At 47.7% G+C, this 21,173-nt stretch overlaps 2 protein-coding genes across 4 annotated transcripts in view; one reads left to right on the top strand and one right to left on the bottom strand.

The window, feature by feature from the left end:
* The window catches only part of ZYX (zyxin), a 30,534-nt gene extending 10,362 nt beyond the window's left edge, over positions 1 to 20,172 (top strand). For 2 of the 3 annotated variants that reach the window (XM_080613280.1, XM_080613279.1), the window contains one exon: positions 628 to 1,802. In XM_080613280.1, the coding sequence (XP_080469406.1) occupies positions 628 to 738 (111 nt within the window). In that variant the 3' untranslated portion in view covers positions 739 to 1,802. Of the gene's footprint in view, positions 1 to 627; positions 1,803 to 20,077 lie in introns of those variants that run through there. The other variant, XM_080613281.1, reaches the window with a different exon arrangement.
* Positions 6,241 to 21,173, bottom strand: part of EPHA1 (EPH receptor A1) — a gene marked incomplete at both ends in the record, with an annotated part of 30,702 nt that continues 15,769 nt past the window's right edge. The window contains 15 exons of the mRNA XM_080613278.1: positions 6,241 to 6,319; positions 7,185 to 7,340; positions 7,642 to 7,835; positions 8,500 to 8,649; positions 9,290 to 9,499; positions 9,869 to 9,930; positions 10,362 to 10,547; positions 10,642 to 10,764; positions 11,044 to 11,099; positions 11,873 to 11,969; positions 13,806 to 13,965; positions 14,069 to 14,193; positions 15,385 to 15,717; positions 16,666 to 16,821; positions 20,146 to 20,536. Of these exons, the coding sequence (XP_080469404.1) occupies positions 6,241 to 6,319; positions 7,185 to 7,340; positions 7,642 to 7,835; positions 8,500 to 8,649; positions 9,290 to 9,499; positions 9,869 to 9,930; positions 10,362 to 10,547; positions 10,642 to 10,764; positions 11,044 to 11,099; positions 11,873 to 11,969; positions 13,806 to 13,965; positions 14,069 to 14,193; positions 15,385 to 15,717; positions 16,666 to 16,821; positions 20,146 to 20,536 (2,478 nt within the window). The remainder of the gene's footprint in view (positions 6,320 to 7,184; positions 7,341 to 7,641; positions 7,836 to 8,499; positions 8,650 to 9,289; positions 9,500 to 9,868; positions 9,931 to 10,361; positions 10,548 to 10,641; positions 10,765 to 11,043; positions 11,100 to 11,872; positions 11,970 to 13,805; positions 13,966 to 14,068; positions 14,194 to 15,384; positions 15,718 to 16,665; positions 16,822 to 20,145; positions 20,537 to 21,173) is intronic.

Raw genomic sequence — 21,173 nt, 5'->3', positions numbered from 1 at the left:
GGTGCTACAAGGATGCTGGAGAGGGACTCTTCATTAGGAACTGTAGTGATAAGACAAGGGGTAACAGATTCAAACTTAAACAGGGGAAGTTTAGATTGGATATAAGGAAAGTTCTTTACTGTAAGGGTGATGAGGCACTGGAATGGGTTGCCCAGGGAAGTTGTGAATGCTCCATCCCTGGCAATGTTCAAGGCCAGGTTGAATGGAGTCTTGGGTGACATGGTTTAGTGTGAGGTGTCCCTGCCCATGGCAGGGAGGTTGGAACTGGATGATCTTAAGGTCCTTTCCAGCCCAAACTATTCTATGATTCTACGATTCTATTTTCAAAGCAGGTTCAGAAAAAGATAAGGCATTCAGTGACCACAGGTCCATGAAGAAGGATTATGCAGGGTTGTAGTCTCTAACATCTCTAATACAGCAGCTGTGTATACTGTGGGAACATGTTGGGATCACAGAAGGGTCTTGCTCTTCCCTCAAAATAGTATCTCCTATCAGCACCACTAGAGACAGAGCAGTGGGCTGTGAGCCATTATCCTGACCCAGTGGGGGATTTCTTACGTCCTTGAATGGATTTATCCTGCTGTTGGCCGTCATTGAGCTCCCTCCCTCTTTTCTTTCCCTGTTTAGGACTGTGGGAAGCCCTTGTCCATTGAAGCAGACGAGAATGGGTGCTTTCCACTGGATGGGCACGTGCTGTGTATTAAATGTCACACTGTTCGTGCCAAAACAGCACGCTGAGGAGCTTGTAGTGGGCATTCCCTTGAGACCCCTGCACTCAATACTCTTCCCCTCCCCGCATTGTCCTATCCCTCTGCCTGAGAAGGCAGATTGCTACCAATGGAGACTATGCCAGCACAGCTCTTTACTTATGTAGGATTCACTGCTCCTAGACTTCTCTCTGCACACCCACCAAGCAGTTTCCTCTCCTCCTGTTGCCGCGTCCTGGCCACCATGTATTCCAGGCTGGGGCTGCGATGGTGAGTGCACAGTCTCTGTTCCCTCAAGACTGGAGGAGAAAGACCACCGCCTGGTGGGAGTGGCAAGAATGACCTGATGGCAGGTGCTGAGGGGGACTGAGCACCATTCTGTGCCACGGAGACAAGAGTGGCCATTTGGCCTTAGAAGGTGGAAGCCTCTATCTCGGTACCGCTTCTGTCTTCATTTGTTTTTCCCTCTTGTTCTTCCTTTCATGATGAGGAAGTCTTGCGCTACCCCATCCCTCGCTCCTGGGTTAGGATGTGGAGGCAGAACATACTGGGAATCCCTGTTATTGTTGCTGTGAAAAGCTAACCTAGCATAGGTTTTCTGGCTCTAATGGATTTTACTGGCTGTCTCATTACTTTTGATTTCCCCCTTAGCCAGATTAAACTGGCAGCATTTGGAATCCTGCTCTATTCCCGAGTTTGGAAAGTTGTTTTCCAGTCTTTCTCCCTCCCCAGAATGAGTCACTTCCCAGTGTGTTTGGTGGGCAGCCAGGCTGGGCACCAGAGTAGCAAAGCGGTCCAAAGAAAGCATGTTTACAAATACACACTGTCATAAGGACGGGCAGCACACGGTGGGGAGGTGTCTCAGTGTGTGGAAGAGGATTGAGCAGACTAAGGAATGTCTCCCTGTTCCAGTAGGAATTCTTTCCCTGCTGTCAGTGAAAGCTGTGGTGTAATTGCAATGTACTGTCTGGCTCTAAGTGTTCCTGCACTGAGCCCCATTTCCTGGACTAGAAACTCTGAAACCGAACAAAGCTTTTGAATAGCTACACTGTGCCAACCACTGTTTGCATTCAATAAAATGTAGGGTCTTTTCCATTGTTGGGTCTGCTGTATTTGTTCAACAACCCATGAGAATTGCTGTCTGAGGCAGTAGAGAATGCACAGTTGCTATTCCACTGAGCCTCCAGAGGTGAGTAGCCTGAGAATGGCTTTTCTCTCTGCACCAGTTGGTCTCCTTTTCAGACTGTTGTTTCCTGCTTCCCTCTGCCTGAAGAGCAGCTCTCCTTTAAAGCAGTGGAAGACTACTTTTCTGTGTAGCAAGGTTGTGGTCTGCTTGATGTGTCACTAGGAGGTGAGTTACTACAATCCACTTGCATCAGACTGGAATAAAGCAGCCAATTTGCTTGCCTTGCCTTAACTATTGCTACTCAAAGTGTTCGTGCTTGTTCATGGTTTTAAGCATGATATGTCTTGGTCACTGCCGGTGAAACTCCTCTGTGTGGTAAGCATCAATGTTTTTACACTTCAAAGACATGAAACCTACTCTTGTTCTCTTGCCAGTTTTGGATGAAATCTTTAATGACTCTTGCAAATTGATCCAGTAAATTCTTTGAGGTTTCCTATAGGATGAGCAAAGAACAAACAAGTTGTGCGTTTGCTTTCTTTTTCTTGCCCGAGTTCTTGCTGGCATTGTCTTGGGTGGTTGTTTCTCGATGATGTGATTAAACTGAGCTCTAACCCAGTTCATCCCAGAGCTACCAGAGGACTGTAGCCCAGGTGTCTGCATATGAACCTGTCCAGCAGAGTCAGCTGGAAGGGTTCTCTGGATCACTTTGCAGATTAAGGGAAGGTTAGTCCCTCTGAGGGGCATGGAATGCAGGGGAACAGCATTTGGTCACTGTACAACTCTTGTTATGGGATGTGTAGGGGAAGGATCCATGTCAGGAAAAGGGGAATTGGTCCAGTTGAGGAAGCAGCAGGTAAAAATGGGTAAAAGGACCCAGAAAGGGCTGACTGCACATACGCAATGCAGTTGTCTGGCTATGACCTGTCTGTGCTGTATTACTAAACCTCTTTCTCTCCCCTCTGTGAAGGGACTCTGTTCAGTGCATGTGGAGATCTAAGTGCCAGCAACTGGAAATACCTGAGTGCATGCATGCTGTGTGGGTGTGTATGTCCATGTGTAATCAGTAGCAAAAAGCAAGTCAGAGTAGCTGGTGAGTGAGTAGGGTAAGAGACTTGAGATCCCTGATTTGGCATGGCTGCGAGTCCGGTGAGATGCTGGAGGGACTGAACTGAGCACCAGCTGCTTGAGGTCCTAGCATGTCCAAGCCACTCTCAGGTCTGGAGGTCAGCTCCTGGTAAGCCTGGACCAGCTAGCAGAGAACAGTTCGCATCTATTTGTGTGTGTGCACATGAGGGGTCCGAGTGCCTACCCCTGGAGTGGCGCTGCAGGCCTGGAGGACTCGTATGTCCTAGTGCCAGCAACTGAGGAGACCAGCTCAGGCTCCAGATTGAGGAGCCAGCTCCTCAATAGGCACTAGAGGGATCCATAGTGTATGTATGTATGTATTTCCTGCTAACAGGTTCATCCTGATCAGCTAGAGAAGGGAATAGCATCAGGCTGTTTGTGCTGTGCTTGCACGACTGCTGTGCTTTCTGCCTCAGGCCAGTCAGGGACAGGGTGTATGCATATGTATACATGCACATATTACATACATGGATATTTCGTGTGCATGAGTGCCTATTGAGAATACATTCTCAGGCTTGCTACTATCTGTACCTGAGGACATGGACCTGAGCAGCCTCCTGTCTATGAGGCTAGCTGATCCAGCAGCTCCTAATGGTAGAAGCTGGAAGGAAGCTCCCTGCTCAGAGCAGGCTGTTCAGGAATGTACCCCATCAGTTTTTTAATACCTCTAAGGAGAACTCCACTGCCTCCCTGGGTAACCTGTTGCTGTGTTCAACAGCTCTCACAGTAAGTTGTTTGGGTTCTTTCTTACCTTCAATTGGACTTCACTCTATTTTGATGTGTTTCCACTGCTGTTCCGTTCACTGGATAACACTGGGCGGACGCTGGCTCCCTCTTCTTCACTCCCTCCCATCAGGTATTTATGTACAATTATAAGAGCCAGCTAAACTTTCTCATCTTGTGGTTGGAACAGTCTCAGCTCTCCCAGCCTCGCCTCCTGTGTCAGATGCTCTAATCCCTCCAAAATTATAGTGGCCTTTCACTGGGCTTGCTCCAGTAAGTCCATGTCCTTTGTACTGGGGAACCCAGACTTGGACAAAACACTCTGGATGTCTTGACCAACCTTGAATAGCGGTTAAAAATCGCCTCCCTCCAGCTACTGCATTTGCTAATGCAGTTCAGATATTGTTTGCCTCCTTTGCTACAAGGCCATATTACTGGTTCAGATGTAACTTGCTGTTCACTATGACCTGCAAGTCCTTTGCTGCGAAGTTGCTTTCTAGCTAGTCAGTCTCCAGCATGTACTGGGGTGCATGGGGCTATTCCTTCCCAGTTGCAGGGCTCTGCATTTCGTGTTGTTCAGCTTTGTGAGTAATCTCTCTTCTCATTTCTCCCATCTATTAAGGTCCCTCTGAATGGCAGCACATGCATCTGATCTATCAACCACTCCATTTTCTATCATCTGCATGGATAGGTTAACACATATGCATGACACAGACTCATCATCTTGTGTCAGCCTCATCGGGGCTTATCTTCTAGCCTGGATATTTGCATGTAGCAACTTCATTTGTTATCTCTACTTCATGTTAAAAACATCTGTTACTAGGACTGAACTTACAAGATTCACACTAGGAGCTTATCTTGTCAGCTGTATCTCTTACTGTAGTTGCCAGTGACTTGAGTAGCTAAAGTATGTGTACACTATGGTTTCATGTGCATACTCTGCTGCTTCTCATGTTGAATAGAAACCAGCCTTCTTGCTTTAAGTTGCAGTTCTTTAGATCTCTGCTTTTTAATTCTTCTGTCATTTCTGGTTAAGCAAGACCTTCCCAGGAGCAGGACTTTTAATTTATAGCCTTAAGAATTTGAAGCATTATACAGTTATGGGAACACGGATAGCTATCTGCAGCAGTAGCAGCTGAATGGCTAGCACTCACCTTCACCAACTTAGACTTAGCTTAAGCACTGAAATCTAAATCTTGAGGTGACTGCTTTCCCTATGTAGGAGAAAGTTGTAGGAACATCAGTGAGAGATTCTCCTCCCCCCTGCCCAGACAGTCTGTTCTGCAGGAGAAGGACTACTCACTATTATTTCATCAAATTACAGCAGTAGCTTTTAATACTTCTCATGGTTTCAGAATAAACACAGGAGATGTAAAGAGATGGACTTGGCTAATGGATGGCTACAGCTGTAACTGGATTTAGCTGTGTATGGATCCTTCAGTCCTAATGCAACTGCATTGCCACATTGAACCTGCAGTTAAATGGATGAAGACCATTGGCTCAAACACCTGAACACGGATGTAAGGACCCTGCTGGAACTTTCAATATATGCCAAAGTAAAGGTTCCAGTCATGTTTGAAATAAGCCAAAGAACTCCAGCACAGCCTGCTCTGCCACAGGTTTATTTACAAAATATTATTTACAGTCTATAAGTGTCTTGAGCTCTGATAAATAATAACATTTCCTCCACAGAGAAGGAATAAGACAGACCACCTACACATCTTTCTGTTACAGATACCCTACCCAGCCAAACAAGTCTACTCCCTTTTAAAAAGGGGAAGAGAAGAATGGGTACCTAGAGGATTTTATGTCTGTGGCACAAGTAAAAGTATTAAGCAGGTGGAGGAGTTTGAAATCTCCCCCCTGAAGTGTGCATGTGCAAAACAGCAACATGCTGAGGTTACGTGGTCACACAAGTTAGAGCTGCTACTCCCGACTTCTCCTCAAAAGAAGTACACCAGGAGTTGGGGTTTAAGGCAAGAATAGTTGAATTAAAACATATAACCCTTACCAGCAGCCTTATGAAAGACTGAGTGGTTTCTCCCTGGTGTAAAATAAGAAAGAGAGAAGGCTGCTGAGTGATAAGGGATGTATGCCAGGGAGTGAATAGACCCAATCTCTACATGTCTGGGTCCTTGTGCATGTTTCCTGAATGTCTCAGTCCACCTGAACCCTCATTTCCAATCTTGAAACTTTATCCACCGTTCCCTCACAACCTGCTTTGTATGTATCTTTGTTTCCATGTGATATGCCAAGAGTCTGAAACTCCAATATGTGGACTACAGGGATTTCTTAGTGCTGCACAGAATGGACTACATAAGACAGGGCTGAGGACAGTTTCTAAGACCAGTGCTCTGAAACATACTGATGGCTGCTGTAGAGCTGAAGCGAGTGGAACAGAAATGAGAGAAGGTGGTGTTGCCTCATGAGCTTTTTCAGTTCTGGTTGGTTTGCTTTGCTTGTCCCAGTCACTCATTTGGAAGCAATTACCATAGGAATGATTCCAAGTGATATCTGGTAAGAATGGGCATTTAGCAAGCTTAAGAGAGCAATGACTGATCACTCCTTAAAGCCTTGGATGCTGCACAGGATCCTCTTCTGGTGGCCTGGAAGTGACACTCCCATCTGTTTCAAGTCCCTGAAGGAAATGGGAAAAGAGAAGAAAAATGAATTGCCGTTCTTGTTTCTTTGGGACTGGGATGCGGGTAAGGGCAGAAACAATTACCAAGCATTAGTTCATAAAGCTTCCTTTCTCTCAGCACCTCCTACTACACTCTCCTTTTCTCTAGAGGGAAGAAACTTCTAGATGTTCCTGCCCTTCACTGGTTACCTCTGCTCTGTTTTCTCCCACCTTGTGACTAGGCATGTGTTCCCATTAAGCTAGGACTGTCTATGTCAGTTTGTGATATAGGCCATGTCTCAACCCTTTAGCAGGTCTGTGCCTGCACATTTAGCTTTATGTAACTCCCCTGGGCAGACCTGGCTTTGCATCCTCAACCCTGCAACAGAACACAGCTGGGCTGGTAAAGCATCTGGCATGAGTCCTTCTAAGGAGCCCAGAAGAACTTTGCTCTATGCTAGAACAGTGCCTGGGTGATGCAGTCCTACCTGGACTGCAAGGCAAGACAATGATCTTATAAAATCTATGATCTATATATCAATGATCTTATAAAGTCCTAGAAGGGTGGGGAGATGGTCAAGTTGGAGAACTGTCTGCCATCTATTGTTTTCCCTTGCTTTGTGTGTCTGATGTGAGTTCAGATGAGCTCAGACCCCTAAAAAGTCTTCTGCATGAACAGTTTGGGAATTACTGTCACAGTTTGGGCTGATCCCAATTCTCTGGACCAATTTTTCCCTTTTGGGGCAAAAAGCCAGTCCACTTCCATTTAACTGTATAGAGAAGGATGGAAAGAAGCCTTCCAAGTAAATATGAGTGCCTGTTCAGCGATCACAGGGAGAGACCATATCCTCAGATGCCCTGTGGGAGCTTAGCCTGCCCTTACTCAGCAGTGAGCTCCAGAATGGACTCCATAGTGTCCAAGCCAGCAGTGCGGAAGTTGGAGATGTAGCGCTTCATACGAATGGATTCCAGCCATTCAGGGATGGATCGATAGGGAATCCCATCAGATCCACTGCAGCTGGGGAGCCGGAGTGTTACCCTAAAGACACAAACAATCCTCATTAGCCAGGCAACATCTTCAAATAGCTAGTACTAGCTAGGAGAGAGTAGCTAGTGGGCAAGTGCCCTGTGCCAGGGCTAGGCAAACCTATCTGCTCTCTGCACAGTGAGGTCAAATGGCCCAGGCCAATGGCCATGGCCTCTGTCACTGTGACAGAGGTGACTACCATCTTCTGCACACAGAGCATTCAAGGTGTCTCTTGCCAGCCTGCATTGCTAGCACTACCTCTCCTCCTGCTGGAGACAGTTAACCTCTCCTTCTCCAGTGGTAGCCTGCTTACCTGGGATCAAAGTCTGCAACAGGCCGGAGGAGCTGGGGACTTGAGATGAAATGTTGCAGCTGTGCCCGGATTTCCTGAAAATGAGGCCTCCTCATCCTGTTGTGTGACCAGCAGCTCTTCATGAGCTCGTAGAGGATAGATGGGCAGTCCACGGGTGGCGGGAGCCGATACCCGTCCTCTAAGCTTTTCATCACCTGCACAGAAGACAGAGAAAATCTGTCCAAGAGCAGAGAGTGTGAAAGAAGAGCCAGAGGCCTCTGTGGGGCTGGGAGCAGGCAGTTTTGCATAGAGCGCAGTCAGGCAGGAGTTGAAGCAGATTACACGTGTATGAAGTAGGGTTTGGGCAGCACAGCAAAGGATCAGGACACCTAAGGGATGTCAAAAGTTGAATAGTTTCAATCCTTTACTAGCTTAGCTCCCATTTGCCATCCACAGCATGTGTTCACAAGAAGTGAGCACCAAATGATTATGGCACAGGCCCAGTGAGAAAAGAGGAACTGGATTTTGAGGAGCAATTTTAACAGCATGTGCTGAACCTAGAATGAGACGAGACTTAGTACTCCAGAGCCAGAGGAAGGAGTGAAATGAACCAACAGAGAACATCTCCAGACCAAGAGGCCATGGCTCATTTAACCTGTCTTAATTTTGGCTCATTGCTGTTGACACCTGAACATGGTTCAGAGGTGCAAGCACTTATCATCCTTGACTTGCTTGCACTGATTTTTAGCAGGGAGGGAGACAGAGTAGTTCTGTGCTCAAAAGAATATCAAGACTGCAGGCTGAGGGAGATCTACAGAAGTTGGGCCTATATGCCTTGTTCATTCCTTTAAATCAGCGCTTGTGCTCAGTGTCTGTTACCTCTTGATTGCTCATGTTCCCATATGGCTTGTCACCAAATGACAGCACCTCCCACATGACAATTCCAAAGCTCCAGACATCACTAGCTGAGGTGAAGATCCGATGAGCAATAGCCTCTGGAGCTGTCCATCGGATGGGAATCTTACCACCCTGTGACAAAGCAGAGACATAGTGTATCCAGCATGTATGCTTGAGGTGTATTTCTCCAGTGTTTTCATGCAGGGAGCTTACAAAGTGGTTCAAAGCCTGTGCCCACCTCACTTGAAGTGACTTGTATCCATCCCTGGGGAAATTTCCAAACAGGAAAGAAGCATTCTTGGAAAGTTCATGAGTTTAAGTTCTGTTTGAATGCTACACAAAATCACTGCTATGGCAGTGAGAGCCTGACATCAGCCATTAGAAACACTGGAACTGTTACTGAAACAGACCTGTAGACGTCGCTGCTCCAAACCCCTGGTGACAGCAGGGCTATCTTCAAAGTTAGATTTAGGTAACCGGGTCCAAAAGGTGAGACCTCTGATTTTGCTTCTCATTTTAAAACTGCAATCTCTCTGAATCGCTTAGCAAACAAAATCTACATGGTCTCCAAGCAGAAAAGTACTACCCCCTGAATCATCCACACTGTGACTTGAGTTTTATTATGGGGTTTCCTCAGGGATTTTCCATCCAAATCTTCCCCCGCCCTGGTGTTTCCTGTTGTGAAGATGTGCTGCTATACTTACCTGGCAGAATCCCAGTGCCCCTGAAACTACAGCTCATTTACAAGACTGAGAGATTGGGTTTGCATTACCTTGGTTTCATAGGTTCCTTCTGCATCGTTCTCTAATATTCGGGAGAGACCAAAGTCCGACACCTTGCATTGAAGACTGCGTGTCACCAGGATGTTGCGAGCAGCCAGATCCCGGTGCACGTAGTTGTGTTCAGAAAAGTAGGTCATCCCCGAGGCTATTCCCTGCAGCATGCTCACAAGTTGCACAGGGCTGAATTTCTCCTCATTCTCCTGCATGGAAGGAAAAGAGAGTCACTGGTTAAGGGACATGAATCTGCTTGGTTTCTAGTTACTAACCATATCAACTTGCAGAAGTGGGCACTGCTGAGCAAGCAAAAAGGCTGTAGCCCAAAGGACCCAACAAGTTCTCACTAAGGGACTGGTGGTGCTCTCCAGAGTCATCATTGGGCACCTGCACTTCAACTACCAAACCAGCACTCTGGACACTGAGGAAACCGTATGGCATCAAGCTGAGACTGAAAATGTCAGGGAGCAGAAAGTAAGTGGATGTTTGGATCTTATTTCTAGTCTTCTTTTAAGGTCCAGTCAAGTGCAAGTTCCAGCAGTATACACAAGCCTATTACAGATTGGAGTTCTCACCCGGAGGAAGGTATCCAGTGCTCCATTCTCCATATACTCAGTGATGATCATCATTGGCCTCCCTTGAGGAAGACAAGAAGGTGTCAGCTTTTTTGCAGTTCTCCTACTACCTTTCAGTGCTCTCCACATTGCCCCAGCACACACAACCACATCCAAGCCCAACCAACATCCCCGCTCCACTGGCACAGCTGGCTGACCCCTCCTTAGATGTCCCCTAAAGATCTTGAATTCCAACTTGTGTCACACATAGAACCTTACAGCAACACTAACCCCAACTTCCCATCCACTCACCAACCCCAGAAGACCTCTCCTAACACTGCCTCGTGACTCTGTTGGAAATCCATACCTGTCCTCCCTCCCTTATGCTCTGCCAGAGGCTAACATGACAATTTCTGTCCTATCCCAGCACAGCCTCTCTGACAGCACTAATAAAGGCCCAAGAAATGTGCCAGTTTCTGCTCTCATAGCAGAACTCTCCCACACACTCTCTTACTTTTGGTGACAACTCCTTCCAGATGCACAATGTTCGGGTGATTGAACTGCCCCATAATTGTTGCTTCACGCAGGAAGTTCCACCACTGTGAGTCTGAATATGTCGACTTCAGGGTCTTGATGGCAACCACGATACGTTCTTTCCCTGGGAGCCGCAGGGACCCACGATAGACCTCCCCAAACTCCCCTGAGGACAACGAGAGGCAAAAGGTCACAGATGAACTCAGGAATAGGCAGCAAAATACCAGCGTGAAAGACGGTGAGGGTGACAAGTAACTCACCCTCTCCAATGACATTCTCCATAGTGACACAAGAGACGTCCAGCTCCTTAGTGAATTCCAGCACCCCTCTGCTAGGGTCATCATATGGTTGCAGGTCTACATAGGGCTTCAACCAGACTTTCTCTATGGTAAAGGAAAACAACAGAGCAAATTAACCTGTCAGACCTTTGGACAAGCTTTGTAGGGCAAAGCTACAGAAGCAGAGGTGAATCTGTGGGATTCTGACAATGGCAGTAAGCAAATCTACAAATCTACATACACTGAAGGCTACAGCTGTTATGGGAAGAGGAAAATTACATCAGAAAATCTATGCCAGTGTCTGCTTTGAAACTACTGTTCCTTTTCATTCCTTCCAACCTATTCCAGGCTTCTCTGCAGTTCTACCACCCCTTAGAAGCTCACCTCTGTCAAAGCCTGAAGTATTGTAATCTGGCCGTGCTTGTCTCCGACGAGCCTGCCTGGAACAAGAGAAGCAGTCATGAAAGTAAAACGGTCAGCAGATAGCAAAGAGAAAAGTGAGACTTCAGGCTGTCTACCCTAAGATTGGTCAGGGACAGAGTTCAGGGCAACGCAGACCAAAGTGGAACCAGACACTGCACCTACTTGGTAGAGTGTAGCTAGCAAGAAAATGTGATGCTTCATTTACATTTAGAAACGGAGCTTTGTTTCCAGGCAGGCAGCTTTGCTCATCCTTCTTGCTTGCTGAATTACATTTCTATTTATTTTATGTTTTCTGTACACATTCAGTAAAATACCTGACATTGTTAAAACAAAATAATAGCAGCTTTACAGACATTTAGTGGTCCCGGGGAGAGGATCACGAAAGTAATGGTATATGGAATATAGTTTGAAATGACTGCATACATGCAGTGTGCACTTAATTGATGAGCAGCCATAGAAATGATTGTACTATCACAATCTTTTTATTCCTCTGTTATGATAACAGTATGATACTGCTGGATCATAACAAAACTGAGAAATCACATTTTCCTCTGTCCTCAGCAGCAAGCATTATCTTACAGATGTATCAATCCCTCCAGTCCTGCTAATCCAAGTTACTTACTGAGACTCATTCCATTTTGCAGCAGCACAGCAGTCTTACTCATTCTTCTCTAAACTCTACCTATCCAATATCCTCTAAGAAACCAGAGCCTCCCTCCCTTTCTCCAGGCCCCATAGCTCAGCTATTCCTACATCTATACCTTTCTCAATGCCCAAAATCAACACTTACTTTCTCCGAAAGATGAGAAATCCCAGAAGCAGCCCAATAAATAGTAGAACTCCAAAGACAATAGAAACTATGACTCCACCAGACAGAGCTCCTGTGTCTGCAGGAACAAAAAGAAAAGCCATATCATGTAAAAGGACAAGAACTATTTGTCTGGAATGTAGCAACCAGCTTCTTCCAGCCAATGGTATTAGGCAAGCTATGGCCATTTGTCTTCTAGGCAGCAGAGCCACCAAATTTGAGTCCTGTCATTCTGCTGTTGATATGCATGGAGTACCTCCTGGTAGTATCTGGTTGACTTTTATCTACAGTCTTCTTCTAGTTGAATAATTTATCCCTATGCCTGATTTTCTTCATAGATTCCATGACACTTTCAGAAGCAACAGCTCTTCCTTCCTTGCCACTCCTCTCCTACTGCTCTTTCAGATCAGACCCTTCTTCCTGCTGAGTAACTGATCTAGACTATGGCAGAGCAAAGACAGGATTTTCCCCAGCATCTAACTTGACTCTCTTCTTGTTTATGAAACTAATTTCATCCTTCCTTTCCATTAATATCTGGTGTTGGTCCTTTGCTTAAATACCTTGACAGAAGCCCCTGCCTGCTTAGGACTTTCAAAACAAGCAAGTACCAACTTACAAACTTGCAGTCTAACATCATATTCATGCTTTCTCAAAACTAAGCCTCAGGTGGTTTCATTTTGTGACTGGATAGCATTAGATAGCATTCACATAATTACAGGTGTAATTGAGAATCTTTCATTTAGATTCTCAAGCTAAAGGCAGCCATTTCCATACAGTATATTTGAATGCAGCAGAAGAAATGCTAAACGACCTCCGTTGGTGAAGTATGTATTTTTAAACCTTATTTCCCATAACCTCAAACAATTAAAAACTATTTTAACAACTTAAAAATACATTCAAGAAAAGTGTTCACATCCATATGTAATGAGAATCTACATTTTGTAACCTTTTCCTGAAGACATTTAGGAAAACATCCAGAAGAAAGCAAATTCCTACAGAAACGGTTTCGGTAAGTGAGCAGATTTTAAAGCAAGCAACAGCTTGTGTGACACAGACAATTGTGTCTGGAAGTGTTTCCTAACATCCAGCCCCAGTGGTCAGCATCCATAAAGCCTACTTAACACTTGGTTTTCTTTCTCAATTTGATGCTGACTCATCTGACTAAAACTATTAAAAATCACCAGCTTAGTTAAGCAGAACTCAAGAGGCAGAGGCAGTGTTCTTTTTTGTTCAACTAAAAAAGATTTGGAAGGTGAAATAATGTATTTTATTAATAAAATGGGCAAGTTTTTAGGTACACAGCACTTCTGCAGGAAACTAAGGAATTTAGATTAAACAAAAAGAAAAGTCTCCCCTTGCAAATCGTGTTCCACTAAATCCCTGGACCATTCGAGCTAAACAATTCTTCTAGTATTATCAAAAAAGAACTGCCATGAAATGAAGAGTTACATTCAGGGTCAGGACTACATAGAGCGGAAATGATAAAGCTGGGAAAAAACCAGGGTGAGGTCCTTTGAGTTCCCCTTTTCACTGCTTTCACACAAAAGGAGGCATATGGTAATCGTTTTGCTAACATGCAAACTTAGAAACATTAGCCAGAACCAGAATGTCTTTCAGGGATAGATGAAGAGCTGGTTAAGTAATTTTCCAGTACAACACACAAACCCGAGACTGATCAGTTCTTCACAGCAAAGTACAACTGGATTCTGTGTGACAGCAAGGAAACGGGATAGAAGTCTCCTTGTTCTACATTTTTACAAAGCAACAGGCTTAGCCCTGGTGACAAGGAACTCAGGAGCGTGCTGTCTGTGTCTTACAGCTAGCAGAACACAAACAGACATCCGTGTACCATACGAATATACAATCTGATGGAGAACTGAGTTTCCTCCAAATGAAACACCAGTGGCTCCTTTACCTGGTGGAAGGGTGCGGAATTCCTGCTCTGGGGAGTAGGGCCCAGGCCCAAGGGGTGTGATGGATCTCACGCGCAGCAGGTAGGCTGTGTCTGGCTGCAGGTCTCTCAGAGTGACATTTGGCTCAAGAAGGTGCTTCACTGTGTAACGTGCCTCCTCTCCCTGCAGAAATCAAACAGGGTAAAGTAACAAATACCTGTTGGACAAAGAAGACACTTCCACCCCTTTGGGTGAAAGGGGAAAGAACAAATAAGGCAGGCCTCACCTTCTCAAAGAACATGACCTCATACTCCACTGAGGTCTGGCTGCGCTGCCGTGGGGCAAGCCAAGACACGGAAAGGCTACTGTCATCTCTCTGTGTCAGGATGAACTGGGATACTGTCACCGGAGCTGCAGGGGACAGAACAAAGAACATCAGGAAGAAATACAAACATAATGCAAACTAGGCCCTCTCTCCACCATAAGCTCTCTCTTTCCTTCTCTGGTCATACCATGCAACTGGAACTGACTTTCATCGGCACTCCCACTCCCTCATCTTTCTTTTCTGTGATGAAAGGGAAATGAGGTCTTTGGCTGTAATTGCTTTCCATGAATGGTCCACTTCTATCCCAACACTGGAAACACAACTTTGGCCCTCAAAACAAAATCAGTGTTCCACGAAATTATATTTAATGCAGCCCTGCACAGAAAGCATTCAATTTGAAATAAAGATGTTAGGATATGTTCTTACAGCAGCAGTAACATACCTATCCTGTGTGATTTATGAATGCAGCTCAGTTTCATAAGGGTACAGTGAAATTCAATGCTCAAAATCTTTCAGCTGACTGCAAATGCATGCTGGTCATGAATGAGAAGATAATTCTCAACAGTCTGCAAGGACTGAGGAGTCAAGCTGGGTTTTCTCCTTGTTCTTCGTCATCACTAGGTAGTGATGAGGCGAGCTAAAAGTATCTCTACTTTTCTAGCTCAGATTTGTTCTGCCCCCACATAGTGTCAGGAAGAAAAGTCCTATTTTGTCACCAAATCACAACCTGGGGGAAGCACCAAGGGCTGTTTGAAAGTCACCTTTCACAGCACTCTGGAAACAGAACAGCCAAACTTGCCAGCTTGAAGCTAAACTACAGAAATGTGTCACAACCTGCATGTTTTTAGCATCCTCACTTCTCCATGCTTTCAAAGCTCTTATCTTTTCAGGGTTACTGTTGTGGTTGGTTGGACTTTTTGCAGTATCTGGGTCATGGAAGTATTTCATGCCACAGTCCCTGTTCTTCCTGTCACACAGGTTACAATACTTAGGCTGGGCTACACTAGTGTATGACAAGGAGGGCTTCATTCTCCTCATTTCTGTTAAGTCCTTGGTGGATTCATAGCCCTTGGTGGGTAATGATTACTGCTGCTTTGACTTGCAAGGGATATGCCTGATGGACTTTACATGCCAGAGGCAGAGGTACCTTAGAATCCTTATCATACCATACCGACACATGTGGCAGACAGAAGGAGAAGGTGGAGAAAGCTTAAACATTCACAGAGATTCCTGTTCCTTCTCCTGATGAGCAGGAAGAACTCTCTGCTTCTGCTAACCTGCATGTCCAACTGCAACCCAGACAGCTGGAGCAGTTCTCTGTGGAGCAGGTCCCATTCCTGAGACACCATTATGGGCTTCCACAGCAAATGTGTAGTTGGTGTAAGCTTCTAGGCCGTCCACGTCCACAGCAGGTTTAGTGAGACCAGAAGCACTGGGGGAGAACACCACCCCAGCCTCGCATGGCTCACATGAGTGGAAATGGCACCGCTGACAGAAGACTGTGTAAGTCAGGTCCTTTCGCCCACCATGGTCACTGGGTGGCTGCCACCACAGGCTCAGCTGCGTGCCAATAAGGGAGAAGCTGACATTGCGGGGAGCTGAGGGGGGGCCTACAAGAAGCATGAAAGAAAGTATTAGATCCAGTTGCTAACACCAAAACTACATTGGCAGTTTCCCATCTGCTGATGCATTTCGCATGGAGCCCTCTGTCCCCCCAGTCTCTCCCTCTCTGATGTCTCATCTCCATTTCCCAATGTTTTGTTTTCTCCCATCTCCTTGTTCATAGAATCACAGAATGATTTGGGTTGGAAGGGACCTTTAAAGGTCATTTAGTCCAACTCCCCTGCCATGGGCAGGGACATCTTCCACTAGATCAGCTTGCTGAAAGCCCCATCCAACCTGACATTAGAACACTTACAAACACAGGGTATCCACAGCAACCCGCTCCAGTGTCTCATCACCTGCACTGTAAAAAGTTTCTTGTGTATGTCCCATCTATGTCTACTCTCTTTCCATTTAAAACCATTGCCCCTTGTCCCATCACTACAAGCCCTGGTAAAAAGTCTTTCTCTGCCTTCCTTATAAACCCCCTTTAAGTACTGAAAGGCCGCAATAAGATCTCCCTGAAGCCTACTCCTCCAGGCTTGAACAAGCCCAGTTCTCTCAGCCTTTTTTCATTAGGAGAGGTGTTCCAGTCTCTGACCATTTTTGTGCCCCTCTTACGGACTCACTTTAGCAGGTCCATATCTCTTTTGTACTAGGGACACCAGAGCTGGACATAGTACTCCAGGTGAGGTGTCATGAGAGCATGAGAGGGTGAGAATCACCTCCCTTGACCTGTTGGCCATGCATTTCTTTAGACAGCCCAGGTTACAACTGGCTTTCTGGATGCAAGTGCACGCGGCCAGCTCATGTCCAGTTTTTCCCACCAGTATCCCTACGCTCTTATCTGTGTGGCTGCTCTCAATAATTTCATCCCCCAGTCTGTGTATATATCTAGATATCTAGATACAGCCATAGATACATTAAAGATAATGTTCCTTCTATCTGTGACTCACGGGTGCAAGCAATGTTCTGGCCCTCTGAGGGTGCTCGGTAGAAGCCTGCATTGCAGGAACAAGACGTAGCCCCCGACTCATCGGACAAGCTGTTGGGGGGGCACTTCAGGCAGCTTTTAGCCTCCAGGGAGTGACGGTAGAATCCTCGCTGGCAGGCTGTGGAGAGAAACAAGTAATCGTAAGATCAACAATAAACCAAGATCAACAGGAAACCACCTGCAGGCTTCGTTCAGTGTCTTGAACACTCTTTTATCTGCTTGCTTTTCATCTGTTTTCTTAGCTCACAGAAATAGGTCCATTGGAATGGACCCCTGGGGGTCACCTTAGCCCAATCAGAGCAGAGGGGAGATGCAAACTCAGGGTAGGAGCAAGGTTACAATAGGACTTGTAGATGAAGAAGGGAGATGTCGTTCACCACAGATCCTCTATGAAAACAGAAGCTGGTCGACCTCAGAGACTTCTTTCAATACAAACCCAGACTGGTCCCAACATTGCCCTTCAAGCCTTCCACACCATAAATAAGATCCTCCAAGTCCTTGCACTCCTCAAAGTCCTCTGCTTGCTGACAGCACACAGGATACCCAGGAAAGAGGGAGCACAGGGAGGGACCCGCACAGGTGACATGTGGGCACAGGAACAAACCTAAGAGGTAACCGGCTGGACCGGGTCACACCACCCGAGGCTGTCTCTGCATCACTAAACTGAAGGGGGGCAGGAGGCGCAGGCAGCAGCGTTGGACCCAGCTGCAAGCACGACCCACCCGGCAGCACGGCGGCAGGCTTTGGGAGCGCTGCGAGGGACGGCGGGCAGCGACCGCGGCCAACAGGCAGGAGGCCATGCACCCTTGGCCACACAAGCCCAGGCCAGCCTCGAACCGCCGTCCTCCGAGCCATGGAGAGCCCCGGTGCCCCGAGAGGGAGCGGCATCGGCGCCTCAGGGGGGAGCTCCCGGCCCGCCCCGCCGCCTGACCGCAGGAGGCGTTGCGGCGGCGGCGCCCGGCGCCTCGGCTCCTCCGCCGCGGTAACCGGGGCCCACGCAGGCGCGGCTCCGGCAGCGGCCGGCAGGTGGCTGCACAGCACCGGGGAGGCAGCAGAGCCCCCCTGGGGCCAGGGCCCGCCCCGCCCCGGAGGCGGTGCGGAGCCTCCCCCGGAGCGCCCGGTGGGCCCGGGGGTGGGAGCCGCAACCGGCAGCGGGGCGGGGGTTGTGGGCGCGGCTGTCATCGCTGCCAACCTCCCTTCCCTGGAGGCCTTGGGCTGCCCTCGGCTCCCCTGGGAGCGCGGCCGGCGGCGGATGTGCGCAGCCAGCAGCCCCTGTGCCCCCGGCACCTGGTTTAGCCGGCCCTTGGGCACCCGCTGTAGACACGCTGGGAAAAACAGGCCTGGGAAAGGGCCCGCTCCGCTCTGCTCGCCAGGTATCGGAGGGCAGAGAGGGCTGAGGCCCTCCCTTCGCTCCTTGTTTGTGCCCGGGCTCGTCGGGACACTGCCGGCAGGCACCAGACTGAGCTGCCATGGAGCTTGCCTCGCCTGCCACCCTGCAGAGCTCATCAGGGAACCACAGCACAGGCCAGGGGCACAGCTTCATGGTAAACGGGTATGTTACATGCTTGAGGAGGTTAATCACAGAGCTCAGGGTTTATCAGTAGCAAAGTCTGCAAGGCTGAAATAGTGAGATGTAATGCAGGCAAGCGCAGTTTTTCTGGGATCATGGGGTGGCTGAGCCATTATATACCCAGCAGAGCTTTATATGGCTGGGAATTCAGGGAGAGGTTGAGTGAAGCCTTTGGCAGCTTTCTGTTGCCTCCTGTCCTCTAACAAAGGTCAGGTTCTCTTGCCGTTTGAGGCAAGTGTTCAGCTTTCCTGATTTGTGTTCCTTCGTAAGGCAAACCTCAGAACCAGAAGACACTGCCAGGAGGTCTCCTCCATCCTGTCCCCCTTTGCATGTTTGAAGGAGAAGTCCTTCTGATAGCGAAGTAGAAGCTGTGACCTCAGACTTCATCCTGACCTGGGCTGTTCCCAGTCCTTTGCACAATGCCTGATCTTTCCTGCCTGAGGACAAAGTAGAAGCTGTGACCTCAGTCTTTATCCTGACCTGAATTGTTCCCCGTCCTTTGCACAATGACTGGTCTTTTCCACTGAGGGTGACAACCCCAAGATAGCCCCCATAGGCAACCTTCATTCACCCTCTGCTTTGATCCCCTAATAAGACACTGCTTTGGACATGAAGTAACTTTTCCTTACCCCTGTTAACTTCTCTCTTCCCTTCCTCTCCTGAGAGACCTCCCTAGCCCCTACAAAAGACACTCCTGGCTGCAGCTGTACTTGGGCGGAGTGGGATGAAAGCACAGATGTAGAGTGAACCTGTGCTGTGATAGCAGTCAGGGCTTGCCTAGACATGACAGCTTCCCTGCCCCTTCCCAGAGGAGTGCTCTCAGGAGGGCGGGGAGAGAGCTGTGTAGCACCTAAGTGGAAAAACTGGCTGGGCTGTGCAAGGCGAGGGGATTGCTGGAGGAGGGCAGGATCTTGTGCTTCAACCTTCACCAGCTTCCCAAGCGAAACAAGCAGCACGCAGTGGGGATTCACGGAAGCACCAGATCCTTGGAGGGGAGCAAAGGCAGAACAAAGCAGAGAGACAGGGCATCTGCTAACCTTGAGCGTGGTGCATGGATTCCTTTTTCTGTATGCCTCAGCTTTGTGCCATATGGCTCTGACAGCAGCAGCAGAGATGTGCTTTTACCTCCCAGTCTGCAGTAATACATATCCCCAAAAAACCCACACATACCCTCTTCCCCTGACAGACACACAAAGTTGCTCTTTAGCAGCTGAATTTTGTGCCCTCTCTGGCAATGGGATAGCCCTGCACTGCTTGCTCCCAACAACCCTGGCTTGCTCTGTGGCTCCAGTACCTAGTGACTCCTATGCTTGCTAATTGCTCTTCCTCAGAAATGAGCCAGGCACCTACGTATTGTGCAATGTGCTTTTACATGGCTTCCCATGGCAGAGGAGCCATTCCACTCTAAGCAGAAGGGGACACAGTGTGTGTCCCCCTGCCCAGCCCCAGCTCTCAGCTTTCTAGTCATGGCCAAATACGCTGTTCCGTGCATCTGACCCCATGTGCCCTGAGAGAACAAGGCTGCCATTTAAGGGTTGGGAACCAGTTGTTGAGTGAGTCAGTGTCAATCACACAGTTACAGCTCGCAAAAACTAGCTCCAGAGCTGAAGGTTCCTGGATGAAGCCCAAGAGGGAGTGGAGAGGTGTGCGCAGGTCTTACACCTGACACAAGGAGAAAAATCACAATTGAAAAAGAGAAACTAAGGAGGGGGGGGAAGGTATAAGATATATCTAGCAGGCACACAGGGCAGTCGAGAGAGAGGTAAACCACACTAACTCTGCTGATATCACTTTATGCTCACAGATGCTCTGATCTCTAGCTCCCTGGAACCTCTCCCGTGGCCTACAGCCAATGGCTGTCTGCATACTCACCTACACAGCTCCCATCGACTTCCTCAAACCCCACAGCACAAAGGCATCGGCCCACTGGTACCAGCCACTCGCCATCAGTGCTGCAGTGCATCCGGGGAGGAGAGCCCTCTTCTTCAGCTGCATACTCCACGCAGACCCCAGGTACTTCTGTCAGCCCTTCCGAGCCTGCTAACGTCTCTGGAAAACGGGCCAGGCCCCGCACAGCCTCTGGGCAAGTCTTGTAATACACCCGGACAGACACCATGGCTACGCAAGCCCCGGAGTTCTGGAAAGCCAAATAGAAGCCCCGGCGAGACAGCTTCCCAATGGGGCACACTTCTGTGTTCAGCTGCATGGCACCCGATTCAATGTCTCTGCTGGTGAAGCTTCGATCTGCTGCCACAGTGTTGAGCTAAGCAAAAGAGAGAAAGACAATAGCTTTAACATCCAAGCAGGTACCAGTAGCTGAGCTACCCATGCATCTCAGACTTCTTTTACACTAAAGCCTTTTCGAGGCTTTATGGTCAACTGCTTATAAAACATTGCATGTTTGCTTTGCACTAGGAAGTGGTGTTAACAGTGGGATCAGCAGCTTTCCCTGCATGTATGCTTTCCATCATCTCTTCAACTTCTTTGCAGTCATTCACTGGTCTTATATAGTACCCTGTGTTCTGGGTCTCTGATCTCAGAGGTCTTTAGGAACAGCCTCTTAATGGAACAAATCTCTTTTCTGTGATATTTTTCTTTGTTTGCAAATTGTATGCAGTAGAATCACAATACTGCTTGGAGCTGTGATCTTAAATTGACCAGTGAATTAGTCACCTGTTCTAGGCTGTATTTGATGCAGACCAGATTATCTACTGCAAGGTGCTTCTCATGGAGCACACAACATATTTCAGCACCGTAGATACTTGGGTGAAAAATGCTCCCACACCCTTACATTCCCCCTGCTTCCACAAACAAAGGATGAGAGTGACAAGAGATGCTTTCGATGCTTGGAAAGGCCTCTGTGACATGTGATATGGAAGACCTGCTGGACCGCAGGTGGA

This window comes from Psittacula echo (genome assembly GCF_963264785.1).
Source record: "Psittacula echo genome assembly, chromosome: 3".
NCBI classification, from domain to species: Eukaryota; Metazoa; Chordata; class Aves; order Psittaciformes; family Psittacidae; genus Psittacula; species Psittacula echo.
The sequence above is the reverse complement of the archived record's forward strand: the minus strand, read 5'-3'. Positions and strand labels throughout refer to the sequence as shown.